Below are 23,523 nucleotides of genomic sequence, written 5' to 3'. Positions count from 1 at the left end.
CAAAAAACTCCGAAAAACAACCTTAGTGCATTTTGAGGTCTGATGGCTGAAGAACTCAAGAGTAATAAATCTTTAAAAAAAAAAAAAAAAAATTCTTCTTTGGGAGACCAAACAACTAGAAGACAAAAGATAAAATAGCAGTAGTATATCCTTACCCATCAATAATCACCCTAAATTTAAATGGATTTAATCCATCAATCAAAAGGCAGAGTGGCTGGATGGATGGAAAACGACCCAACCATATGCTGCCTAAAGGGGCACGTCTCAGCTCTAACAACATACAAAGTTTAAAGTGAAGGGATGGAATATCTATTAATAAATTAGAAATCTCTCAAATAATCTAATTTTATACTCAAGAAACTAGAAAAAGAGAAAAAAGAAGTCCATATTTAGTGGCAGAAGGAAGGAAATAATAAAGATCATAAAAAGAGACTAGAAAAACAGAAAAGAAAGCAAGCCTAAGACCTGATTCTTTGAAAAGATAAACAAAATTGACAAATCTTTAGCTAGACTAAGAAAAAGAGAAGATTCAAAATTAGAAATCAAAGAGGAGACATTACACCTGATACTACAGAAATACACAGAATCATCAGAGATGACTATGAAAGATTATATGCCAACAAATTACATAACCTAGAAGAAATGGATAAATTTCTAGAAACCTACAACCTAAGACAGAATCAAAAAGAAACCAAAAATTTGAACAGACCAATAATGAATAAACCAGCATCACTCTGATTCCAAAACCAGAGAAGGAGGGGCACCTGGGTGGCTCAGTGGGTTAAAGCCTCTGTCTTCGGCTCAGGTCATGATCCCAGGGTCCTAGGATCGAGCCCCACATCGGGCTCTCCGATCAGCAGGAAACCTGCTCCCTCTTCTCTCTCTGCCTGCCTCTTGGCCTACTTGTGATCTCTGTCAATTAAACAAATAAAATCTTTTAAAAAAAGAAAAAAGTAGACAAACTATCTTTGATGAATATATTTTTATTTATTTATTTTTTAAGATTTTATTTGTCAGAGATAGAGAGGGATCGAGAGCGAGCACAGGCCAACAGAATGGCAGGCAGAGACAGAGGGAGAAGCAGGCTCCCTGCCGAGCAAGGAGCCCAATGTGGGACTCGATCCCAGGACGCTGGGATCATGACCCGAGCCGAAGGCAGCTGTTTAACCCACTGAGCCACCCAGGCGTCCCTATCTTTGATGAATATAGATGCAAAAGTTCCCAACAAAACATTAGTGACTCGGGGTTGCCTGGGTGGCTCAGTGGGTTAAAGCCTCTGCCTTCGGCTCAAGTCACGATCCCAGGGTCCTGGGATCGAGCCCCACATTGGGCTCTCTGCTCCGCAGGGAGCCTGCTTCCTCCTCTCTCTCTGCCTGCCCCTCTGCTTACTTGTGATCTCTGTCTGTCAAGAAAATAAATAAAATCTTTAAAAAAATAAACCAAAAAACAAAAAAACATTAGTGAATCAAATTCAAGAACACATTAAAAGGATTATACGGGGTGCCTGGGTGGCTCAGGGGGTTAAGGCCTCTGCCTTTGGCTCAGGTCATGATCTCAGGGGTCCTAGGATCGAGCTGTGTGTTGGGCTCTTCTCAGCAGGGAGCCTGCTTCCCCCTCTCTTTCTGCCTGCTTCTCTGTCTACTTGTGATCTCTCTCTCTGTCCAAAAAAAAAAAAAAAAAAAAGAGTACCCAATGGGGAAGAATAGTCTCTTCAACAAACAGTGCTGGGAAAACTGGAGAAATACACACAGAACAAGGAAATTGGACTATTATCTCACATCCCTCACAAAAATTAACTTAAAATGGATGAAACACTTACATGTAAGACCTGAAACCATAAAACTCCTCAAAGGAAATGTAGGGGAAAAGCTCATCAATACTGGTCTTAGCCATGATTTTTTTAACACAATGCCAAAAGCTCAGGCAAAAAAAGCAAAAAAATCAATAGATGGGATTACATTAAATTCAAAAGCTTCTGCACATCAAAATTAACAAGTAACAAAGTGAAAAACAACCTACAGAACAGGAGAAAATTTTGCCAGCCATCTATCAGACAAGGGGTTAATATTCAAAATAAAGAAAGAAGTTCTTCAATTTACTAACACATTGATAAGCTAAAGGATAAGATCATACAATGAAGAGAAGTTACCTACCCACAATCATAGTAAACTGGAAATAAAAAGGATTTTCCTTAAGTTGGTAAAGGTTATACTTGGAGGAGAAATTTGTGAAGGATATATTCACTTTAAGATAAAGATCAAGAAATGGAAATAGTATTGGAGGTCCGACCAGCCCTATCAGGAAAGATAAAAAATAGAGGGTGTAAGGATGGGAACAAAACAGGTAAAACTGTCTTTATTTGCAAATGATAATTATGTAGAGAAATCAACAAATTGCTGGCCTAAGAGTCTGATAAGCTTGTCAGAGGCAAGTTCACCATATAAAAAATTAATAATATTTCTCTACACCGACAGTAAGCAACTAAAAAATACACTAGAAAGTAAGTTGCCATTCACAGTATCAACAAAAGTGATGACACATCTAAGAATTAAGAATACTCAATATTTCTGTGAAGATAATTTTAAAAATTTATAAAAGCCATAGAGGATAGGATGAATAAATGGAAAGATACTCCAGGATCTTAAAAAGGGATGATTTCATATATAAAAGACATTAGTCCCCACAAAATTGTTTTATTCATGTAATGTGATCTTAATTCTACTTCTGAGTGGCATACAACTTAGTCCCTAGACTAGTGCTCTGAGAACAACTAGAAAACCTGAATGAAATAAATATCCTAAAGGGAGTATCGACCACTGTGGGAGAACCCCAACCTCCATCAACAGTTCCACAGGTGGCCCTCCACCAGGACAAGACCCAGACTCTCAGCTCCCCGCCTGGCCCTGAAGCCACCAAACCTCCCAGGGCAAAAACAGCCACAGAAGTTAGCTCATCGCTCTAAGATTCTACCCTGGTTCTGGTTCCCTAGTTCTTGTCCCAGCAAGGACCTTCAGAGAAATGATTTCTGTCTTTCATTCAACAAACATTTGTAACGACCCCCTATGGGCTAGGCAGTATACTAAGTATTGGGGATAAAGCATTGAAGAGTTCAGGATCCCTTCCCTCCATGAGCTTTTAGGGATGGCCTGAAGCTTTAAGAGTCATGGAAATAAGGCCTGACCTTAAAACAGATTGTCCAGTGTTCTAGCAGAATGGCATAAATGGGAACTGAAAAGAGGATTTAAGAATGCCAGGCGAGATCTCCTACCTGCAGTGCTTTTTGGGGAGCCTATCCAGGGAGATGCTTCTGTTTCCACAAGGACACTTGAAAAACCTCTTTAGGCCGTCATGCCAGTGGTAGTCATGCTGCTCACTGATGCAGGTCTCCAAAGGCTTGAAGTGGGTATAGGCACACTGCATAAAACAAACGGGAGGGCACATCTGTCAAGAGCCTCGAAGGAGAAACTGGCTAGCTGCTAAAAGGGCAGTCTGTTCCATGAGGACTTCTGTTTTCTCGCCACTGCTCAGGCAGCTGTGAGCAGAGCAACCATCTTATCTACTAGCTGCAGCGATTTCTTCAGTCTCACACACTGATGCCACTTTTTCTTATGTTTGCCACAATTTTTGATCAGGCATGAAGTACACAATAACTTTCTGTAACATCAAAACAAAAGCCCCAGAAACCTTTCGATAGCTTCATCAGGTCTGTCCCAAATTTACTGCCGTTGCTTGGTGATAGGACATGGACACTGGGGCCTCTTCAGTAGCCCTTTTATTTCCTCTTAAAAAGCCTCAGAATAGGATGTAAGCTTATTACTACTCCTATTTCATAAGCAGCAGAACCAAGCAGAGATATTAATAATTCACTTGTAATTTTGATCCTCAAAAGGACTGAAGAGTATAGGAAACAATAAGCAGCATCCAGTCTAAGAAACAAAACCCCCTAGCACTCCTGAAGCCCTCCCTGCACCCCCTTCCAGGCACTGCTCCCCCCGCACCCCAAGGGTAATCACTACCCTCCTTTCTAGCAGCAGAGATTCATTTGACTGTTTTGAATTTTGCATAAATGGAATCGTATGATAGAAAGAAAGAAAAGAAAGAAAGAGGGAGAGAGATAGGGAGGGAGGAAGGAAGAAAGAAGGAAAGAAAGAAATGATGGGTGAATACTGAAAGAGCTGCTGGGACAGAGCACCGTGGTTTCTGGTAATCAGAGTCTAGGTAAGTAACTTTTGGTTCTGGCAGCCTCCGAAAGTACAGAGCAGAGTGGTATGCCAGCTGTGGTAGGCAAAAGAGCCTCCCACACCCCCAGAACATACACACCCTGCTCCCTAGAACCTATGAGGATATGAGGCTACATGGCAAAGGGAGACCAGAGTTGTTAGTTGATCTTAAAATTGGGAAATGATCCTGGATTGGTGGGCCCAATGGAATCATAAGGGCCCTTAAAAGCAGAAGTGGGATGCACAGGGAGGAGGCCAGAGGATGTGAGAAGAGGGCTCGGCCTGCCATGGCTGGCTCTGAAGATGGAGGAAGGAGCTGCAAACCAAAGAATATGTGTGGGATTGAGAAGCAGGAAAAGGGAAGTAAATGGATTCTACCCTAGAGCCTCCAGAAGGAAGACAGTCCTGCCAGACCTGGATTATAGCCTCGTGAGACCGACAGAGACTTCTGGCCTATTGAAGTGCAAGATAATAAAGTTGTGTTTAAACTATTAAGGTGGTTAATTATTTGTCTGAGCAGCAATGGGAGACAAACACACCAGCTATGTCCTTAGGTTTGCTGTTTTGTCAGAGTACAAGCTGTTATCTCAGGAAAAACGTTTACTTATTCTGAATTTTCTCAAGGAATCCCTACCTTTTAGTGACAGCTGGTTCAGGGCCATCCCCTAAATGTAAAGGAGAATGTTGAGGTTTGAAAAGGAATGAAGACTGAGAAAATGGTACTTGGTAAGCTAAGCCTCTTCCTCCTCTCTCTCAGATGTGCTTATGAGGAAGATGAGTCAGGCAGGATAAAATGAGTGGTAATGGAAGGATACGGTTCTGCAAGAAATATTTTTTGGTCCTATTTTATCAGTGTTCAAGGATGGAGAGTATATCATCTTCTAATAGACTTAGTGTAAAAATTCTGCAAACATAGAAAATAATGCAATTTATCCTTTGCCTTGAGATTCAATTTAGCAGGTTAAGCCCTGAGTACAAAGGGTTAATAGTAATTGGTCCTAACAGGTGATGCCAAAGGAAATCATTCAACTGATGTCCCAGAACTGTGAGCTGTGGATTGAGGGTGTGCTAGAAACTTGAGAAGCATAGGTCAGAAGAACTTGGGTCCAATGGATAAGGCTCGCCCGCAGAACTAGGAGCTGTGGTCAAATCAGAGGAGAATCTCACCACCAACATTCTGCCACCAGAGCTTGGAGGCCAAGCGGGCAGGCAGCCAGGTCCTTGGCTGTCATGAGCAGCTTGCTTTCCAGCATAAATAAATGACCTGTGCAGGACTGCAAACACAAGACATGGCCCCATATCCCATATAACTCCGTGTTGCGCTGAGTCACTAGAGGTCACAACAGCTCCAAACAGGGCCCAGGGTTAGAAGCATCTCCACTCACCGTCTTGCATGTCACTACTCGACATTTCACCTCTCTGATGCTTCTCATCTTTTCTTCCATTTGTTCTTTTTTCACCAATGGCTCAAAATAGCATTCCTGCAGCTCAGCCTCAGCCTGCAACGACAAGGCATACAAAAGACCTTGCACCAAATCCAAAATGTATTCAGGAACCAATTCAATAATCATAATAAAAACCACCGAAGAGACAAGCTGTTATGAGGACACCTGATAAGAGCTCAAGAAACTGCAAACCAAAAGATGATCACAAGGAGACATAAGCTCTTATTTTTCCAAAAACAAGTATGAAATCATCTGGCGATTTTTAAAATACCAAGTACAAACTGAAAATACTAACATCATTAACAGCATCACCGCATCAAGAGTGTGCATCGGAAGGAAATTATTTCTCCTACGCCACTACAGACTCAAGCCAAGGAAGGTATTCAGTGCCTCCCCACGCATGACAGCCTAGTCTATTCCATACTATCTGCCAGACCAAGCACCTGGCAGGAGCAATCCTTGGTTGTTTGGAACAACAGGGAGTAGGTGTGAGGGCAGAGAAAGACTGACAGCTGAAGGTGGTCACAGCTCAGGAGTAAGAACAGCTGCACAAGGCCCGAGGTGTCTGGTGGCCACAGAGGCCAGGAGCTCAGCTCTACAGCCTCTCAAGGTTGGCCCCAGCTTCTCTCCTGGTCACATTTCAGGTCTGGTAGAATGGTGGGATACACAACTGTCTCATTAGTCAGTAGTTTATCAGAAGAGCAGAGCACTCAGTGCACTAGCACTAAATAGGGACAGTACTGCCCCCATGGAGACATTGTGAAAATTGGCGGGAGCACTTTATTTTGGTCATCCCAACGACTGTTACCCCTGCTACTCGCAGAGACGGGGAAACTGCACCCACAATGCACAGAACAGTCCCTCCATATGAAAGGATTCTTTTGACTGTTCTAGAAGTCATCCACCCATGTGGATGAAAAACCCAATTATAACTCTTAAATCTTACTGCTTTATATACAACCCTACAATATTTGTGCATGGTTCAAATATACATTGAATAAATATATCAAGAGTACAACTAGGCAACTCCTGTGTATATAGAAGGACAACTGTAGTTTGGTGTCTTCAAAAGTTCCTTGGATTATTCGCAGTTAAAAAAAAAAATTACACTGTCAAAGAAACAGACCCATGGTATTTAAGTCACCAAAAAAATAAAAAATACAAAACAACACACCTTAGGAGACTTCATTTCTATTGTCTCATTTACATTTATAATCTTCTTATAATCTTCATTATTACTTCTAGGATAGTTATGCCTACATATTAACATAATCAACTATATACTTTTAATATAAGTATTTTCCTTCCTTCTTTACATAACACATAGGATATTCTTGAAATTTATAGTTAGGTTAATTTATATTACCCAAGAATCTTATTTCAGGGTAATAAGGGAGCAATCCGAAATACACGGCTTTGGGAGCAACTACTCCCAATGGGTTGGTAACTGACTTACAGTATTTGAAATCACAATATAAAAATACATGAATGGGTTAAAAAAAATCCCTCCCCATATAGCAGGACAGAAAAGAACAGCTATAGTGGTGAACTGCTTAAACATCAATGCAAAGCCATAATTATGAGGCAACATTTTTTATAACATTGAGGTCCATTAAAATAATGATAAATGATATTCTTCAATTCAAGGACAGAGGCAAAGCTAAATTCTATCAGAAATATTCCTGTTCTTCAAAGTTAACTCAGTCATATAATACATCTTGGTTGAGGTCAAAGAAATAGATTCTTAGTCTCACAACAAAGTGCCTCGAGTCTGGAAGGTATCTCTATCATTTCTGACCTTTTGAGCTCTTACCTCTTTAAGTAACCCTGTGTGCTTCGATTTTGCTTTTAGAATTTTCTGAAATTCCTCAGATTCCATGTAGGCAAGTTGTTCTCTCCTTTTTTTCCTGGCAGGCTCTAATTCATCTTCAGCTAGAGAAGAAAGGAAACACAGTAGCCGTCACAGAGGAATTTTGGAAAGCCAGGCAGTCTTATGAACTCAGTTTCCTCTAGTTCTCTCCATATCTGCCAGTCAGGCCCCTCACACTTCATTTACCCCACTAGGTACCAGAAGAGGAAAACTCTTCAGGAGTAAACTGAGAAGTAGGGTCTAGAATATGGGGAATGGCAGATTTGACCACTGGATCAGAATCTCTTTCATCTTAAGATAGGAGTGGACTATGATGATAGGTAACATCGAAAAAAATCTTTTTAAATAAACTGATGGTAAAGTATTACTGCCAGCTTCAGCGTTTTCAAAGTAAAAATGATAATTTGCAAACAAATTCCACTGCTTTCAAAGTAAATCTTTACACTAATATATCTGTGTAAAAATCCATGAGTAATCTTTTTCTCAAGTTTTTAGATTATGCACAATTTCATTTCAATTTAATGTGCTTATAGAAAACGGTCCATTCCAGTTTGCAGAGATTCTACTTAAGTATCGTACAGAGAGGCCACTTTAAGTAAAACAATGACTTCCAGTATCAGGGATGGTGATTATGGTTTGGAACACCTCCTCACAGATGGTGGCCTTTCCCACTACTAACTCTGAAATCCCCAGTACCTTGAGGAGAAAAGGTGTTCTTTTCTACACGTTCCTTTACTTCCAGGACATCCTGGGGCTCCTTTTGCTTCTTTTTAATGCTGTTTGGGTCTGTTTTTGTAAGAATCTGGCCTTTTGCCCTTAATTTGGTTATAGCAGCTAACTAGGAAAAAAAGATAAAAATCTTAATTACGAGACAGATATCTGTCACCCTATGTCCTTTTTCTAGTTATTAATCCAGGGAATTCTGCTCTCAAATACAAATCAGCAAAATATACCTTTTTTTTTGCCTAACAGTTATTAAAATTGTAAAGCATGGAGACAGGTCTATAAGCTAATAAAATTTCAGTTTATTTAAATATTAAGTTAAACATCACTTATACTGTGTGGGCTTTCAGGACCCACAGAGGAATCACATAAACACTGTGGAAGTTTGTTTTACAATTAAACAGCTAGGGTCCTAGCTCTGCCACTTACTAGTTTGTAACCTTACACAAATTACTTAATTTTTCAGCCTCAGGTTCTACATTTATAAAACGGAGCTGATAGTGTTTACTAGGTTGTGCAGATGAAATGAGAGAATGAATGCAAAGCACAAACCTATACAAACATGTGTGTCTATATCACGGGTACATGTGCAATTGTTCTGTTTTACAGTTTATTTGTTCAGTAATCTCTATACCCGACATGGGGCTCAAACTCATTACCCCAAGATCACATGTGCTCTTGTTATCACTATCATTACTGCAGGTGCAGCTCTGGCTTATAACAAGCCTTGGCCCTTCACGTGGTGCAGCGGCTAACTAGAACAAAGAGAAGACAGGCTCTAATTAGGGCTTAGAGTGGCTGAGGAAGAGGAGAGGGGGGTTCTGAGCACTCCCAGCTTCCATGTCAATCAGAGTAATTTCGCTCCTGTGTAAGACTTCTTTTATTTATTTTAAAAGATTTGACAGAGGGAGACACAGCAAGAGAGGGAACACAAATGAGGGACTGGGTGAGAGAGAATCAGGCTTTCCGCCAAGCAGGGAGCCCAAAGTAGGGCTGGATCCCAGGACCCTGAGATCATGACCTGAGCCAAAAATAGACATTTAACGACTGAGCCACCCAGATACATTATTTTGTAAGGTTTCTTTTAAAGAAGGATTCTTTAACAACCATTTTACAATCTTGCCTTAACAAGTCCCAGAATTTGTTTCCTTTGGTTTAGCCAGCATTTAGGCCATCTCCCTCAGCCTCACAAGGAACAGTGTTGAGAACAGATAACATGCCTGGATTAAATCAATGTTGATACCATTATCACTCGAAATTCCTTTGACTCTAATTATCATTGTCAAGAAATAGCTGTTACTGTCTATCTTTCCTGATCAAAGATACAAAAAGTTTGCAACTCCAGCTATGTCCTACAGGATGCAAATTCAAATGTTGAAAATAGATGCCACTTACCTTTTTGGCTTCTGCTAAAGCACTCAGTTTTGGTCTTGGTGGTGGTGACTCATCAAAAAAGAGAATATCATCTCCTTCTGAGATGCCTCGCCCAAGCTTGGGCATCTGTGTTGCTGGCATTCCTTCCAGGCTGGGCAACGCAGCCCCCATTCGCAAAGACTGAGAAGAGGCGCGTTGAGAGGAGAGTGGCACAGCTGGGCTCTTGACCCCACTTGAGCTTTGGAGAAATCTTTAAAGAAATACACAGCCACAGATATGCAGACTAGGACACTGTAGGCTAGGCCACCAGCTGATAAGTAGTCATTAATAAAATAGTTGCTGCTTCTTGGTCAAGAATTCAGATTAGCACACACTGAGAACATGCTGGCTTTACTAACTCTGGTTAATGAATTATTCATTGATAAGTTCTAATTTCACCAGTTTAGAACTGATCACTATTTTTGCTAACTGGCTTTCTAGTGGGTGCCTCTCTATAGAACACAGCCCTGAAGGTGAGATGTGGGCTGTATTCCTAGCTCTCTGGTTAGCTGGGACCTTCAGGAACTCATGGAATTTCTCTGTATTTTAGTTTACTGGGAAGGGATAACACACAGGATACATCTGAAAGTCCTTCACAGAAAGAACCTATAATTTGCATGGTGATTAATTTGGTAAATAGTCTTAAAGCCTATTAAAAAACAACAGTTGCCACAAACTATACAGTCCGGAACTCTCATTTAATAAATGAAGAAATTAAGGCCCAAGACCCTATTGCTTGTAAGTGACTGGCTGAGGTCTAGCACGGGGTAATCCCAGACCAGGATTGTTTTCACTACCACATGCCCACTCCTGTAACCTCCCTGTGAGACCCTGACCAAAGAGATGTTTTTTTGGCTAGTAAAATTCTGAAAAACTTCCAACTGTAATACCTTCAAATGAGCAGGTGACCCCTATTTCACACAAGGCCACAACTCCAAGTATTATCTGTTTACATCATCTGTAGTCACATGAAGAACACCTCTAGAGATATTCCATCAGCACCTCAAATTCACCTGCCTGAGGCCAAATCTATGCTCTGGACTTTTCCAAAGAGTTTCCTGATGACTTAAAGTTGACTTTCCTGTTTATTGACCATCTATCTTTCAGTGGCCCAGATTTGGGATAACCGTTTTAATGGGGGCAGAACAGGTCAGAGTCCAAACCTGACTCCATCACCAACCAGTTCTCTGGCGCTCAGTTACATGACTCATAAAACAAGGATAACAGCCCTTCACAGATTACGCTAAGGCCTGAATGAGACACTGTCTTTGTGCAGTACACATCTTCATACACGTGACACGTCTGTAGATAGTTACTCTTATCACTATTCTGGTAACTTGAGTGCAAGAATCTTTGATTCATCTACCTTCTGCACTGTTTTCCACTTGTTTCTGCTTCTAAAATGACTCTCCACTTTCAGTGCCTCATTTTACCATCTACCTGAACAACTGCAAATTATTGGCTTAGCCTGTAAGTCACAAATGAATTGTGGTAGAACTAAGAAATGAAAGGAAACAGGTCAACATGCGCTTTCCCCTTTTCCAAAACCTTCTTCGAGGGTTCCTTCTTTCTCTTTTTCCCTGGAGTGTTAATTACTGTAACCTGTCCCACCTGGTCTCAGGTTCGACAGTCAGAAACATAGAACTCAAAAGGCTATCTTCTTAGGTTAAGTTAAAATTACTTTTGAACTTTCAAAATTAAAATGGTAGTCAACCCAAAATCTAAAACCACATTTTGGAAACCCATTAAGACATTCTGAGGATCCCGGAGATCTAAATATGGGATATTAAAATAGTTATTCTTACCGTTTCTGTATTTCTTCTGACCTCTTCTTTCTCATCTCCAGCATGTGCTGCTTCTGCTGCTTCAAGAGGGCTGATGCTGAGACAGACTGGAAAGCAGGTTTCGAGCTCCCCATCACCCCTGAAACACAAGCCACAGATTGAGTGGCTCTGAGGGGCCAGGAGAGCACAGACGTGGGGCTAGAGCAGGGACAGTTGACGCTACCTGATAACCTGGTTTTGGCTAAATGTTGTTTTAAGTTTCTGGCTCCAAACGTAGGCAAGTCCATTAGTTCCCTGAATTCCTCAGAGCAAGACAAGCTTTTCTGGGGTATTCCTGGAATATACAAACATCACCTTTAGAGGATTCAAAGTTTTGGCAGTTTGAGATTATGTGACATTACTTTTAAAACTCTACATTCACAACTTAGTCATTTGTAAATGTAGTAGATATAATGCCAAGAAAAAAAGAATCCTTAGCCTCTAGTAGACTAGTAGGACTGCAAAGGTGTGACAAATAAATCTTATTTCAAGTGGTGATTAGGACACCAGTATCTGTATAGTCATTTCCTACACTACATCCAGAACGTTCGCTATGGGTAGGGTCTGTCCTAGGCCCTCACCAATGTTAGGAACAAAGTCCCCAGTGAAAAGGGCAGAGGTGCCATTCTTTGACTTACACCTTTTTTAATGAGAAGGTAACTGATGAGTATCACCAGGAACCTGATACTACCAATTTTAATACTGGCCATTAAGAGTTAGAGCAGATATATCAAGAAAATCTACAAAGCATCTACTCAAAGACTCGGCCATGATTAATATGTTTTCCCTTAAGATGCTGCAAAGCAAGGCAGATTGTTTCAGCTTAGGCCACATCACTCATTAGCTATAGTGATGAGTGGGTATTTATAACTTAGGGCATGAAAAACTGTGACCATTTTCATTTCAATGCTAAAGACTACATATTTAATCTGCAGAAAGAAATACAGTATCAAGAAACAAAGTTACCGGGGCGCCTGGGTGGCTCAGTGGTTTGGGCTGCTGCCTTTGGCTCGGGTCATGATCTCAGGGTCCTGGGATCGAGCCCCGCATCGGGCTCCCTGCTCCGCAGGAAGCCTGCTTCCCTCTCTCTCTCTCTCTCTCTCTGCCTGCCTCTCTGCCTACTTGTGATCTCCGTCTTTCAAATAAATAAATAAAATCTTTAAAAAAAAAAAAAAAAAAAAAAAAGAAACAAAGTTACCAAGTTTTTGTTGGGTTTCCTGAATGATCAAGTCTGCCCCCTTAACGACCAGATCAGTCAGAGTGGTTTGAATCTTCTTTTTAGGAGCAACAGCAGCTGCACTGGAATGACAAGAGTCACCCCCCAAAAGGAAAGTCACTTAAATTCAATGCTCTGATGAGGTAAAGGCACAGAGGTATTCATTTATTACAAACTATCAAAGTTTCTCAAAGCACTGTAGAACTGTCTTAATACCACAATCCTACAGCGTAGCTGGTGAATGCATTATGACAGGCAACCTGCAAATTTGGTGGAGGCCATTCTGGAAGAGCAAGATGACAAAAGAAATTTAAAAAATATGACACCACTTTGATTAAGTGGTCTGGAATTTATCTTAAAGAAATTAAGGAATAGGTAAAAACTTAGAATATTAATGGGCTAAAATATTGTTTACAATGTTAAAAGTTAGAAGCACGATTAATGTTTATCCATTAAGCATTATGGGAATAGTTTTATCACACAGCCATGTAAAAGACTATGTGGTCACCAAAAATAATGCTGTAGTGCATGTTCAAAAAGGAAAGTATTAATTATTTTATGGGGGCAGGGAAGTTGCAAAGTATAGGTCCAGTATTATCTCACTTTATATTACTGGAATTTTATACACATGGGAAAAAAACATCTAGAAGCATATACAGCTCTCTGTGTGTGTGTGTGTGTGAGTGTGTATGCATGTGTTCACATATAGCAAGGAACTAATCATTATCTCAGTAGCAGAATTATACCTAGTTTTTATCATCTCCTTTTGGCTGAATTGCATATATACAGATACATTCTTATAATGTAGGACTATTGGTTTCTGCAGTTCGGAAAAATATAGACATTACTTTAAATCTTAAAAATGTGTTTGATATAACAAGTCAGGTAGGAGGTGAGAGTCTTCTTGCCCAATTTCTGTTTGCCTGGGAACAAACTATTTTGTTCTTGGACCAGGGGTAGCTCCTTTGAGACAGGTTCCCACCGGTCATGTCCTCAGATATGCTTTCTACCCTACAGTGGCAAAGCCATTGATCACCTACTTTGGGGACTCTGTGGAGGGCCCAAGATCCCCAGAACATGGCCATGAATGTCTGACTCAACAGCATTCCACTCTATTTAAGGCTTTACTGCTATTAATTCAGAGTTAAATGTGGCTTCCAAGAGATCTGCCACCTCACTGTAATAGTCAGGAGGGGAATGACTTACTTAATGGACGCCAACACTGGAATTAACATACTTTTAATGGCCATACAATCAGACCTGACAAAGTTGTACTACTTACTTTAGTAGCAAAATAAGAAGTGTGGGCTGTGTTAAAGACTATCATGACAAAATTTAACTAATATCTGTGCCTCCGTGTTTTCCTCTCTACCTGGAAATAAAGGAGATCCTTGTCTACCTTATTCTTGCCCATGAATTTATGAAAGATAAAACCTGTACAAGTCTTCTAGGACCATTACAGAAAAGTACAACCATTGGGTTTATTCTCACAGTAGAGAAGCAAGATCTCTGTCCTGAAAGATTCCCCAGAGAATGTCTTACATTGAGGCTGCATACGATGCAGAAGAAACCCCTCCATAGTAGAAACCATCCTGACACAGTCGTTCTCGTAGGCTGGTGCCTTTGCGGGCAAACTTCTTTGGAATTCGTCCTCCAGAGAAGGTGGACTGCAGGTCGGCTCGCCTGGCACTGAGCTTCTTGTACTGGGCTTGGATGTGATACTGACAGTACTCACAGTCATTCTGCAAAAGGAAGAGCAGCTGTCTCAGGGCTAGGGTGACACATCAGCGGACAGTGTCAATAAACACTATTCCTGGGGTGCCTGGGTGGCTCAGTGGGTTGAGCCTCTGCCTTTGGTTCAGGTCGTGATCCCGCGGTACTGGGATCAAGCCCCGCATGGGGCTCTTTGCTCAGCAGGGAGCCTGCTTCCCCCCATCTCTCTCTGCCTACCTGTGATCTCTCTCTCTCTCTCTCAAATAAATAAATAAAATCTTAAAAAAACAAAACAAAACACTATTCCTTTCTCCCTGCTTCAGGGGCACTAATGAGTGTACAGCTATGCAGCGACTTCCATGAAATTCCACTTAAAAGCTCTAGTTGGGTGAAAGAAAAAGTGATACTGTTCACCGCATATGCCCTTTTGCTACTATGGAAATAAAATCAGCTTCTAGAGTGAACCTTGAAAACATTATGCTAAGTGAAAGAAGTCAGACACAAAAGGCGACATCACCAAGGGATGGAGGTGAGAGGTAGGGAGTGGTTACTTAATGGGTATGGTGTGTTTCTGTGGGATAATGAAAGATTTCAGAAGTAGAGAGCTGGTGTTTACATGAGAGTAAATATATTAAATATCACTCAGGTGTATATTTAAAAATGGTTAATTGTAGGTTATATGAATTTTACTTCAATACAAACTGATTTAAGAATAAAAGAAAATTGGGGTGCCTGGGTAACTCGGTCTATTAGGTGTCTGACTCCTGATTTTGGCTCAGGTCATGATCTCAGGATCGTGAAATCAAGCCCCGCTTCGGGGCTGGCACTGAGGGTGGAGTCTGCTTAATATTCTCTCGCTCTCCTCCTACTCCTCAACCCCTAAGAGCTCTCTCTAGCTCTCTTAAAAAAATAAATAAATAAACATTAGGTTCTAGTGAAATTTTTCTATTTTCCTCTGGCTGCCTCCTGGACAATGTTACCCCTTCAGTGAAGGAAAAAAGGGAAACGTGCTAATGTTTCATTGGGTGGCTCTTAGAAGCAGCAAAAACGGGCTTTTAATGATTGCACTGCTATGTAGAAATATGTTAGGCACTTCCTGCTGATACCTCTTTTTCCAACTATTTCCCTCCTGCTATCATCTCCTGCTCACTAGCTCATCTGTGAGGCAGGAATGAGGGAACTACAAGGAGACAAAACAAAAACTTGCCATTTAATCTGTTCAAAGAGCTCTAATTAGCACCACTTCGCACCCACTAGGATGGCTGTCATCAGTGACAAGACAAAAACAAGTGTTGGCCGGGATATGAAAAAAAACGGAACCCTCCTCTCTGCTGGTGAGAATGTAAAAGCCACTTTGGAAGCCAGTCTGTGAGCTTCTCAAAAGCTGAAACATGGGGTTATGGCGCAACCCAGAAATTCCAGGTTATATACCCAAGGAAACTGGAAACATCCATCCATCCGTCCACATAATAACCTGTGCAAGAATGCTGAGAGCAGGGACACCTGGGTGGCTCAGTCAGTTAAGTGTCTGCCTTCGGTTCAGGTCATAATCCTGGAGTCCTGGGATCAAGTCCCACACTGGGTTCCTTATTCAGCAAAGAGCCTGCTTCCCCCTCCTCTACTGTTCCCCCTGTTTGTGCTCTCTTTCTCTCTGACAAATAAATCTTAAAAAAAAAGATTGCTGATAGCAGCAGTATTTATAATAGGACCACTGACTAAAGAATAAACAAAAGCAGTCTGTGCATATGATGCAATATTACTCAACCACAAAAAAGAATGAAGTATTGACACATGTGACAACGTGAACAAATCTTGTAAACATCATGCTACGTGAAAGCCAGACACAAAAGGTCATTATTGACTGTACAATTCCATTATATGAAATGTCCAGAGAAGGCAAATCCAGACAGAAAGCAGAGTAGTGCTCACCAGGGGCTGGGGGAAGAGGGTGATGGGAGATGACTGCTAATGAGTATGGGGGTTTTTTGGGGGTACTGAGAAGAGGTCTGAAATTACATAGTGATGATAGCTGCACATCTCAGTATTAAAACTACTATACTATACATTTTAAAAGGGTGACCTGTACGATACAGGAATTATATCTCAAGTTATCATGACTATTATTTTTTAAAAAGCTCTAAGAAAATACATGTTGGAGTTCAGAGATTAAAATAAGATTTTCAGTGCATTTCATTACAGTGTTTGGTCTCTGGCACTGCTCAGAATTGAGGGCAAACTCAAATTCCATCTTCCTTATACTTCCTAGGCAGTTGGCAGTAAAAGATCACCTTATTAAACCCTTCCCTTGTCCTCAGTTTTTCAAACTGGCAGTTACTCACTACACACTGAATTTTTCTTACTTTGGTGCTTCTTGTTATGTAGGAAACTCTGTTGCAAACAGATTATTATCACTAGGCTATCTACAATCTACACCCATTAGATCCCATCTCCAGGAGAAAGCATCCCAACAGGGTGGAAACCAACCAAATTAACAGTCTGTGTACACGGCTGTCCATTCTTCTTCTTTGCTTTACAGGTTCCCAGATCAAGAGCTTCACCCATGATCAAGACCTTCTGAGGATGATCAATAGACAAACACACCTGCAGAGAAGACACAGGGCGGGAGTTAAAAGCCCACAAAGGTATGCCTTTCATTGGCAAGAATAAGTAAGAGGCTGGCTGGTGGGAGTTAGCAAGACTTTAGCAGTCTACAGGAATTAGAAACCAGACATTGCAAAACAGCTGTAGGAATAGGAGGAATAGAAGACATGTTCAATTCTGTCCCCAATATCCATTCTCTCCTGTACCTCTGCTATAGAATCTGGATCTCACTTGGGCTGACCAATGCTCAGCTGCAGGTGACGGATCCTGTTCATTTCCCCAGCATCCCTTGAAGCTAGCAGTGGTCATGGGACTGTGTTCTGGCCAAAGAGACAGACACAGGAATTCCCAACAAAAGCAGACGGTGGTGCTGGCTCACTCCTGCCTTGAATGGCGATGTAAGGGAAAGCGTTTCAAAGCCATCCAGTGGAAGAGGAGAAGGCTGAGAGGCTCACAGACACTGGTCCTGACATCACTACATTGTCTACACTGGGATTATTTATTATGGGAGAAAAACACACCCCAATGTTTACCATTAAAACAAACTGTAGTGTGGGCGCCTGACTGGTCAGTTAAGCATCTGACCCTTGGTTTTGGCTCAGGTTGTGATCTCAGGGAGATGAACTTGAGCCCTGCATCCAGCTCGGGTTAAAATCCTCTCCCTCTGCCCCTCTGGCTTGGGCTCTCTCTCTCTTTAAAATAAATAAATAAATCTTTAAACAAAAACAAAAACAAAAACAAAAACAAAAACCCTGTAGGGAAGTTTTTCTCTATTGTTCCTAAACACATTTTGAACCAACAGATGATTTGTTGCCATTCTATGGTGAAAGGAAGAAGAGAAATAACTCTGCCTCTCACAGATCTCTGTCTGCAATAGCAGAGAAAACTCTACTGCTGCTTAAGAAGATAAAATCATTCTGATTCTAAGTTGCAGCTACAGCTGTACAACTAATGGAGTGAAGTCCTGTCAACTAGAAAATCCTGCCTGCTTGATGCTCCCAATGGAGATCTGTGAGAGAGATGTAAGGAGACCTGAGCAGAATAGTTCAAAACACTCCAAGAAACTTGGAGCTGATGTGGAAAGATTTAACAAAAGAAGCTGTTATGAAACACTTAAGAGTAGGTGGAAATTCAGAATGTTGGTGGGTGAGGAACAAACAAAAAGTCAAATTAGTGGAGATATATAAAAACCTGATTCAGTATCTGGAGGTAGACAAGTTTTTAACAGAACTTGGCTAAGCTATAAAGACAAGGAAGGATGGAAGGAAGGAGGAGGAAGGAAGGAAGGAAGGAAAGAAGGAAGGGGGAAAGAGAGAAAGGAAGAAGGAAGGAAGAAAAGGACAGAAAGAAAGATGGAAGGAAGAAGGAAGGACAGACGGAAGGATGGAAAGAAAGAAAAAAATGAAAGAAGGAAAGAAGGAAGGATGAAAGAAGCCATGGAAACAGACTCTTACCTCCTCTGAACCATCCTTGGGCTTCATGGGGTTTGCATTGAGCAGCCCTATGACAGTACCCTGTTCAGTCTTCCAGAGCTCTTTGTGAACTTCTCCAAACAAGAACAATGACACACACCGTGTCAGGTCACGAAGATCATTCAGTCGCCAGATACTAAAAGTTTTCCCCTGGAACAAATATTTATTCTTATTTTTAATAAATTTTGCACAATGGGCTATACTGTCTCCATTTATGATCCAAGTGCTCTACTGTGAAAGCATATATAAATATAAACCACCCTGACTATAAAATCTCGAGAATGTCTGTTCATTATAAATTAAACCTCTCTCTAGGCTTTAGTATTTATTACCTTTCTCATTTTAGAAATAAAGGTGAAGTAAGGCAAGTCAGTAGCAATGTTAGTGAAGTCTCTAATTCTCAGGTCTAAATAGTCAATGGGATAGTATGACCTTTTTAACTATACACACACGCGCGCACGCATACACACACACGGAGTATTAAAAGGACCAGAGGAGGTTGTGGCACTACCATTTAATAATTTACTGATATAAATTTAAAGGATCTATTATTTACCACTGGTTAATTATATTATTAATATTAATAAAAAGATGTCAGCTCTGTGCTATTCAATCTTTGCCTAGTTTAGAAGAAAAACAAAAGTATCATTTAAAGATAGCTGGTTACGTTTAACTGTAAAATTTCAGAAGCATTACATATCTGAAGAAATGCAACTCAAAATACTAACCATTTATATAAAAATTTCTACTTTCACAGTTATTACTTAAAAAAATCTGAATATTGAATCAAACTATTTCACACAGGTATCCCAGAACAGGTGTGCTCCTAGGTTATGGTGAGCTATTGACTGGATACAAGTGTTATAATTATGTTTCCATGAATTTGTACAAGGTCTTTCTTGGAAGGGTTCAGATAAAATTTCACACCTGTCATTTCAAATTCATTATAGCCACTTGTGACACAATGAAGAACTTAATCAAATGAACCAGATGTGTTCACATTCACCTTGACAGTTACAGGACTAGATCAAGACCCACATAACAATCTAAGGTTGACCAAGATTTCAATTAGAGAATGAAATCAGGATTGAACATGATTAAGCATAGTATTTGAGAGCTCAGTGAGAATTCTAGTCTAACCAAAAGCCAATTCTTTCCTTTTACAAAGAAGGAAATGGACGTTCTCAAAGATTAAAGATCAACCTAAGTTCACATAGCTAGGGAGATTGAGGCTCAGGCCCCAGGTTTTCTGAGTTGCCAGGCCACAAACTCATCTTCCCGTTACCTCTCAGTCAAGTGCGATTTTAAAACCTGTTAGAACTTTCCTAAGATCCACTGTGCTGCCACAGGATGGCAATTTCAGAACTTCTGAGATTGACCTCTTCCTTCTAGGCACGCTCTCTGGAGCATCTAGAAACTCAGCTTCTCTCCCACAAGAGGGATGACAGTGTCACAGGGGCCACCACATGTACCCCCAAAACAATGACAAGTGAAATGCAGCAGTAATAATACAATGAAAAGCCCAAGGACTCTGTACAACCAGGTCTTATTATTGCAGGGCATTCTTTACAAATTTAACCTTTAGACAGCAATCCAACTATGGTGAGGCAATCTGCGAACTTACTAGCAGCATTCTCAAAATAAAATACTGACAGGCTTAAGGTAGAGAAATCATGAACATGAGCCACCCATGGTCAGCTTGTGATGGAGCAGTTAAGAAATCAGTAGGCTTACACTATTAGAACTCTGTGGAGTGATTTTCTTCAATATAACCCCGAAAGTCACCCAGTCTACTTCTTCTAGCTGCTCATTTGCCATCTTTTCCTTGAGCTGAGATAGTCTGATCAGTTTTCGGCCAACCATTTTCTTGTTCATCTCTGTGGAAGACACTCGGGGCCGCCTGGGTCAAGAAACCAGCAAGGATTAGATTATTATTCTAATTAAGAGATTACCTGGCATTGTAGGAAAAAGAGCACAGATACTTTTCTTAACATTAGTTACAAGAAGGTACTACTATCCTGGTTAAATTGTATATACCTTTACGGGCTTAAAAATAGTCTCCATCACTGTTTCTGATTAAATAAACTATTATTTATTTGTCCACTTCCTTTTTACAGATATTCATATTAAATGAATAAATGAAAATGCATTCTTTAAACACTTCACAATCAAACTGTACTGAATGCTATGGCTCATCTTAACACCAAATTTTGCCAAATTCAAGAGATATTGGTGTTAAGTGGATCTGCTGTACAAACACATTATTTCAAAAAGGCTTAATCCTTGGGAAGGAAGACAAAGCATCTAGTGATGCCATAAGAACCAAATGTGAGGGCTCTACAGTTACTGACCTGAGCCTCAGGCCTGAGAAGGCTTCCACGGAGACCACTGCCTGAGCCGGTTCCCCTGAACTCCTGGGGGTTCCTGTGCTGTGATCTCTGGCCAACCCACTAGCTTTGTTTCCAAGAGTAGTTTGGAGTGGTTGGGGAGGTGTATTTGTCATCTTCGAAGATGTGCTTTTGGGCTCTAGAAAATTAACATAAAAGTTAAGTGAAAAGAAAAAATATCCCACTGATCCTTACAAAATTTGTTTTTATAGAATTGCTTCTTTTAAAATCAACATATGCAATAATAAACTCTTGAGAACAAAGGACGCCCACAAGACCATTTCTGTACTATCCTCCAAACTTCTGCAGTGTAGCCCGAAAGAACTTCCTGTGACAATGGAAAGGTTATACACTGATGCTGTCTGATATGGTGGCCACTGAGCACTTAAAATGGAATAGTGTTTCCAAAGAAATGAAGGTCTAATTTTATTTAATCTAATTTAAACTTAAAAAGTCACATGTAACAGGTGGCACCTATATTATAGTGCTGCTCTCAAATACAGATCCTTTGTGCAATGACATTGACTGAGTATTCCCCATACACAGATTGCTGTGGTAAACTCCACGAGGGAGTAAGAGCCCTCCTTCAGGGATCAATTAGTGATTTGTGTGTAGATCAACTGTGACCTGAAGAAAACCCAATGTTAGCTTCCCTTTCTTTGTCTCTGGTTTCATCTCATCCCATTCTATTCCATTTCATTTCATTTGTGGTGGTGGTGGGGAAGGGGGTGGGGAACTAGGGGGACCAGGGAATTCTACTGACTTGGTTGCATTAAATATCCCCAATGTAGTTAGTTTTCTTCAGAAGTGTTTGATAATGTTCCTGAAAGTCAGGATATTTTGGATATTTTCCTTAATAAATGTATTTTCTCTGAAATAACACTGTATTGTTTTATCCTCAAAGAGACTTTGGGTCATCATCATAAGCTTCCAGGGTCAGGACAACCCTAGAACTTTAGAATCTCTAGAAAGCCTGCCCATGCCTCACCCCCTCAAAACTTAACTTTGGATACTACTTAATGAAACACCTTATTAATGTCAAAGGTCCTAAAGGGAAGGATGCCATTCATAAATGGATACATGGAATATATAATTTGTTTCAAATGTGAATATGGAGAAGCTGTTATTCTCTGCTATTGTGTCTTATGCCACTGCTATTTAAAAGGGCCTTTTTGAACATGAGTGATCAATAATATGCTGTTTACTCTGAGTAACCAGACCATTTTGTCTTAGATCTTTCAAAGTATTACCATGTGCAAACTGAGGCAGTGCAACAAAATCAATACATGGGGGTCATAGATATTTTTCATTTTATCTGTGCTTGCTTACATGTGGGCTGAACCAGAACTATACTTGAGTACACGTCTCTACTCTGGGCAAAGAAGTCTTTTCTAAAGAATGTATTCTGCTTTAATACAATCTGGCTTCAAATAAAACTTAGCCATTTTAAAAGGAATCTGTGCTTGAACTCAGGGGCCCAAAGAGTCAATCTCTGGATTGCCTGGGAACTAAATCCAGTGGTTATACTTAAATATAATTCAAGTCAACTGAAGACTATAGAGTTTAAAAAAATTCAATTCACTCTTTTAGTAAATATAGCTACTCTTTATCTAAGGAATTTCTAAGTACTCTGAGATGTAAGGAAAGATCACAAAATACACCCCATGGCTCTCATTCCCAAAAAATTTAATTTTCTCAATGGGCAGATAAGATAGACCCCTGGCCCTCCCCAACCAGAAAGGTATGACAGTGCCCCCAGCACACAGATATGACAGTGTCAAATTGACTTTTAAATAGAGCAAGAGTAGTGAAAAACCAGAGAGGCCTTTACTACTATACCTGCAGGTGAAATCTTTGGTGTCCGAGCCACTCGCTTGGTTTTTGGTAGAGTAGGGACATCAAGCTCTGCAGAGAAGCATGTTGACTCCTGAATTCTCTGAACTTTCTTCTCTTTAAGAGGGGAGCGTGGAGACTTCTCTACTTTATTAAAAGAAAAAGATATTCACAAAGAAAATTTAGAAAGGGGCTCAACGTCTATTTTACCAGCAGCTGAATGCAGAAAAAATGCTATAATTTCTTAACAACAGAATTGCACACTATTCCTAGAATTACAGTTTGATTACCAGATTTAGGCAGAAGGGGAGGACTTGCAGGCTGCTTAAGTGTTGCTATTTTTAGCTGTTCCTGTAAGGATTTCATCTGTTCTTGTAACTTCCTTAATTCATCTAGGGAAGAAAAAAATGTATTGATTTAAGATCCACAGCAGAAGAAATACTATACATGATGAAAATGTTGGAATGATTTTTGGTGTCCACTCCCCACCTTAAAACCCTGAGACTCACAATATAGTCACATACTGAGAACTACCATTAACTTTGGTACTTCAAAGAGGTTCTTCAGGGAAATAAACTTCGTATTTTCAGTAATCAAGCCTCTAATACCTAAGCTAGTTACAAACTGGTACTACTGACAAATATCACAGAAGCATATTCCCAACAAGTTTTTAGGTGTCAGGGAATGATTATTATATCATAAAGTGAATACCATAATTAATGCAATAAATGCGGCTCCTCTATTAGAAGAAATAGACAACCAATGAATTTGATTACAATTTCAAAATATGTGAGACAATGTCACAAA

At 40.3% G+C, this 23,523-nt stretch overlaps 1 protein-coding gene and 1 pseudogene across 15 annotated transcripts in view; both read right to left on the bottom strand.

Annotated features, from left to right (window-relative positions):
• LOC309869061 (heterogeneous nuclear ribonucleoprotein A1 pseudogene) overlaps positions 1-23,523 on the bottom strand; it is a 361,742-nt pseudogene that overhangs the window by 288,922 nt on the left and 49,297 nt on the right. The window lies entirely within an intron of this gene.
• The window catches only part of MCM10 (minichromosome maintenance 10 replication initiation factor), a 41,934-nt gene that overhangs the window by 12,343 nt on the left and 6,068 nt on the right, over positions 1-23,523 (bottom strand). For 7 of the 14 annotated variants that reach the window (XM_082739527.1, XM_082739523.1, XM_082739526.1 and 4 more), the window contains 15 exons: positions 23,007-23,108; positions 22,723-22,863; positions 20,848-21,022; positions 20,231-20,396; positions 18,479-18,646; positions 16,908-17,024; positions 14,253-14,452; positions 12,693-12,793; positions 11,679-11,789; positions 11,477-11,594; positions 9,654-9,882; positions 8,232-8,373; positions 7,479-7,597; positions 5,606-5,719; positions 3,269-3,414 (listed from right to left, as the gene is read on the bottom strand). In XM_082739527.1, the coding sequence (XP_082595653.1) occupies positions 3,269-3,414; positions 5,606-5,719; positions 7,479-7,597; positions 8,232-8,373; positions 9,654-9,882; positions 11,477-11,594; positions 11,679-11,789; positions 12,693-12,793; positions 14,253-14,452; positions 16,908-17,024; positions 18,479-18,646; positions 20,231-20,396; positions 20,848-21,022; positions 22,723-22,863; positions 23,007-23,108 (2,149 nt within the window). The remainder of the gene's footprint in view (positions 1-3,268; positions 3,415-5,605; positions 5,720-7,478; positions 7,598-8,231; positions 8,374-9,653; positions 9,883-11,476; positions 11,595-11,678; positions 11,790-12,692; positions 12,794-14,252; positions 14,453-16,907; positions 17,025-18,478; positions 18,647-20,230; positions 20,397-20,847; positions 21,023-22,722; positions 22,864-23,006; positions 23,109-23,523) is intronic. The other 7 variants (XM_082739521.1, XM_082739517.1, XM_082739520.1 and 4 more) reach the window with 1 other exon arrangement.

The sequence above is a fragment of the Mustela nivalis genome, assembly GCF_964662115.1.
Source record: "Mustela nivalis genome assembly, chromosome: 7".
Lineage (NCBI taxonomy): Eukaryota > Metazoa > Chordata > Mammalia > Carnivora > Mustelidae > Mustela > Mustela nivalis.
Note: the sequence above shows the minus strand (reverse complement) of the source record. Positions and strands in the feature narration are given on the sequence as shown.